Source organism: Fonticula alba (genome assembly GCF_000388065.1).
Source record: "Fonticula alba strain ATCC 38817 unplaced genomic scaffold supercont2.5, whole genome shotgun sequence".
NCBI lineage: Eukaryota > Rotosphaerida > Fonticulaceae > Fonticula > Fonticula alba.
The window spans coordinates 1,617,418-1,619,997 of NW_009242975.1; the positions used below are offsets into that span (position 1 = coordinate 1,617,418).

Genomic DNA, 2,580 nt, shown 5'->3' on the forward strand with positions numbered 1-2,580 from the left:
GAGAGAGAGAGAGAGAGAGAGAGAGAAAAGGGAGGATGCCAGCATCACGCAAATAGCATGCACACACCTTCTGCACGGCCAACATCAGGACAAAGCTCTTGATGGCCGTGCCGGAGGGGTCGGTGTTGTGGATCTTGGCCACAAGCTCCAGCGCCCGGTTCACAGGGATCTCATACTTCTGGGCCTCGGACGCGTCGAGCGCCCGCGACCGGATGGTCGACAGCTCAATGCGGATACCCGAAGCGTCTAGCACGACGGCTGTGTCGAATGAGCAGGAAACCAGCAGGTGAGAAGAAGACAGGGGTGCGGAGCAACGCAAACGACAGCAGCGGGAGGAAGAAGGGGAAGAGGCACAGCAGCCAAGGCGAGCGAGGAAGGGAGGGCACACACCTCCAGCGGGCATCGGGGGAGGCGCAATGGCAGTTGAAGCAGCCGGGGCGCCCGAAACGACCGGGGAGGCCGAAACCGAGCCCATGTCCACCGGGCCGGCGGGGCTGCTGGCCGAGTCCGACATGGAAAGGTTGGCGAAGAGCGAGGAGAAGGAATCGCCTGGGCCCGAGGCCGGCGCCGCCGCCAGGCCGGCATCCAGCAGGTAAGCCGAGGAGCTCTGGGTGCTGGCCACGGAGGAGGGCTCGGCCGAATCGGCCGACGGGGTGCCGAAGCCGGAAAACGGATCGGCAAAGGCCACCGGCGAGGCACCGACAACAGGGGCAGCGGCCGGGGCCGGCAGGGTCAAGTCCAGATCCAGGAGGTTGCCAAGCACCGCCGACGAGGCCGACGGGGTGGAAGCCGCGTGCGGGGCGCCGGCCCCTGGGGGCGAGGACATGTCCAGGCTGTTGGGTCTGGTTAGCGGGGTGCATGGGGTGAGGGGGGCGGGAGAGGGGGGACATCAGGCAGGGGCGCGTACAGATTCGAGACATTGGTGTCTGCCGGCGCGGCGAGGCCGGCCGACGGGCCGAGGAGCGACGATCCCGAGGCCAGGGAGAGAGCCGTCGGGGAGAGGGGCTCGCCGATGATGTAGGCATCGACCGCGCGCAGGGCCGTGTTGATGGTGTCATTCACCTGGAGGTACTGGGCGATGCGCTGCTCGTCGATTTCCTCGTCAGCGGGGGCGTCATTGAGGATGGCCATCAGGCGCTTCTGGGATGCCTTGCAGCGAATGTAGTCTTGCTGTGGGCGGCGCGGCGCGGCGCGGCGAGAGAAGAAACGGACCAGTGAGTGCGATGCGGAGAGGGAGAAAGAAAGAGCAGGGGAGAGAGGGGGGGAGAGAGAGAGGAAGAGAGATAGAGGGGGAAGAGAGAGAGAGAGAGAGAGGGAGAGAGGGAGAGAGAGAGAGAGAGAGAGAGAGAGAGGAAGAGCCGAAACAAAAGGGGGTGGCTGATGTACCTGCATGGGCTCGGTCAGGACACGCGGGGTGTCCTCGGTGTCATTATTGATTGAGTTGGAGATGGCCTGTGCCAGACCGATGGCTGCCGCCTCGATGTCAGCCAGCTGAGAGCGGACCTCCGCCGCGTAGTCCGGCATGGTATCGGGGTCCTGCAAGGAGGGGGGAGAGTCAGTGGGAAGGGGGAAAAGAGAAAGACAACGCGAGGGTGGGGCGCAGGCCGACACGCACATAGCCGACCATGGCCTTCATCAGGTCGTTGGCTTCCTCGATACATTGCTTGGAGTTTTGCTGAAGCAGATATTCCAGCCGCTGAGATGGCGCCGGGAGGAAAAAAGGCAGCGGGGGAGGGAAGGCGAGAATCGGGTTAGAGGACAATGCAGCGACGTCCGGCCGTCTGACACATGGCGGGGAAGGGCGCGTACAGCCGACTGGGCCTCCTGGTCGATGCGACGCAGCTCGGATTCCGAGAGGAAGGACTGCACGCATGGCCAACAAGCAAACGAGGGGACAAGGGGGCACCAGACGGCGAGGCGAAGGGGGAGTCAGAGGCAGGTAGGTGGGGCATGCCGAAGCAACACTCCGGGCATGTATGTATATGTATGCGTGCGCGAGCGCGTATATGCACAAATATGTATATGTGGATGTGTGTCTATGTGGCCGTCGGCACACGCACCATGGACTCCATCAGGGCGCTGAGCTCGGACTGGGGGATCTCCGGGAACTTGAAGCCCTTCGTGCGGAAGAGGGTGTACAGGTGGTTGAGGGGCGCCAGGAACAGACGGTAACGCGCATGCTGGCCAATGGTCTGGTGCCACTTGTACAGGAGTGCGAGGATTTTCTTGTGCACCGGGTTGATCAGGTCCTGTCGTGCGGATGGGCATGACACCGGGACCCGGGGGGGGGGGGGGGAGGACAGCAAAGCACGGGGTTAAAAGAGAGGTGAACAGGCGGCGGCAGAACGGAGCACGGGAAGATGAGCAGCCCCCGTACCTGTGGCTGTTCAGGGAAGGTCTTGATGAGGACGTTGAGGAACTCGCGCGAGCATGCGTGAACCTGGAAAGCCGGGCCGGCCTTGATGAAACAGAGCTCCAGCAGCTGCCGATGCAATGCAAAGCAGGAACACACGCAGAAGGGGCAGGGATGAGGGTCAAAAGTGGGAGGGGCAGGGACGGCGGTGGAGACAAAGAGGGGGG

The 2,580-nt window shown here is 63.5% G+C and overlaps 1 protein-coding gene across 1 annotated transcript in view; it reads right to left on the reverse strand.

Annotated features, from left to right (window-relative positions):
* The window catches only part of H696_03530 (hypothetical protein), a gene marked incomplete at both ends in the record, with an annotated part of 3,909 nt that overhangs the window by 627 nt on the left and 702 nt on the right, over window positions 1-2,580 (reverse strand). Inside the window, 8 exons of the mRNA XM_009497398.1 lie at window positions 68-258; window positions 391-833; window positions 908-1,170; window positions 1,387-1,536; window positions 1,616-1,696; window positions 1,810-1,863; window positions 2,061-2,249; window positions 2,378-2,482. Of these exons, the coding sequence (XP_009495673.1) occupies window positions 68-258; window positions 391-833; window positions 908-1,170; window positions 1,387-1,536; window positions 1,616-1,696; window positions 1,810-1,863; window positions 2,061-2,249; window positions 2,378-2,482 (1,476 nt within the window). The remainder of the gene's footprint in view (window positions 1-67; window positions 259-390; window positions 834-907; window positions 1,171-1,386; window positions 1,537-1,615; window positions 1,697-1,809; window positions 1,864-2,060; window positions 2,250-2,377; window positions 2,483-2,580) is intronic.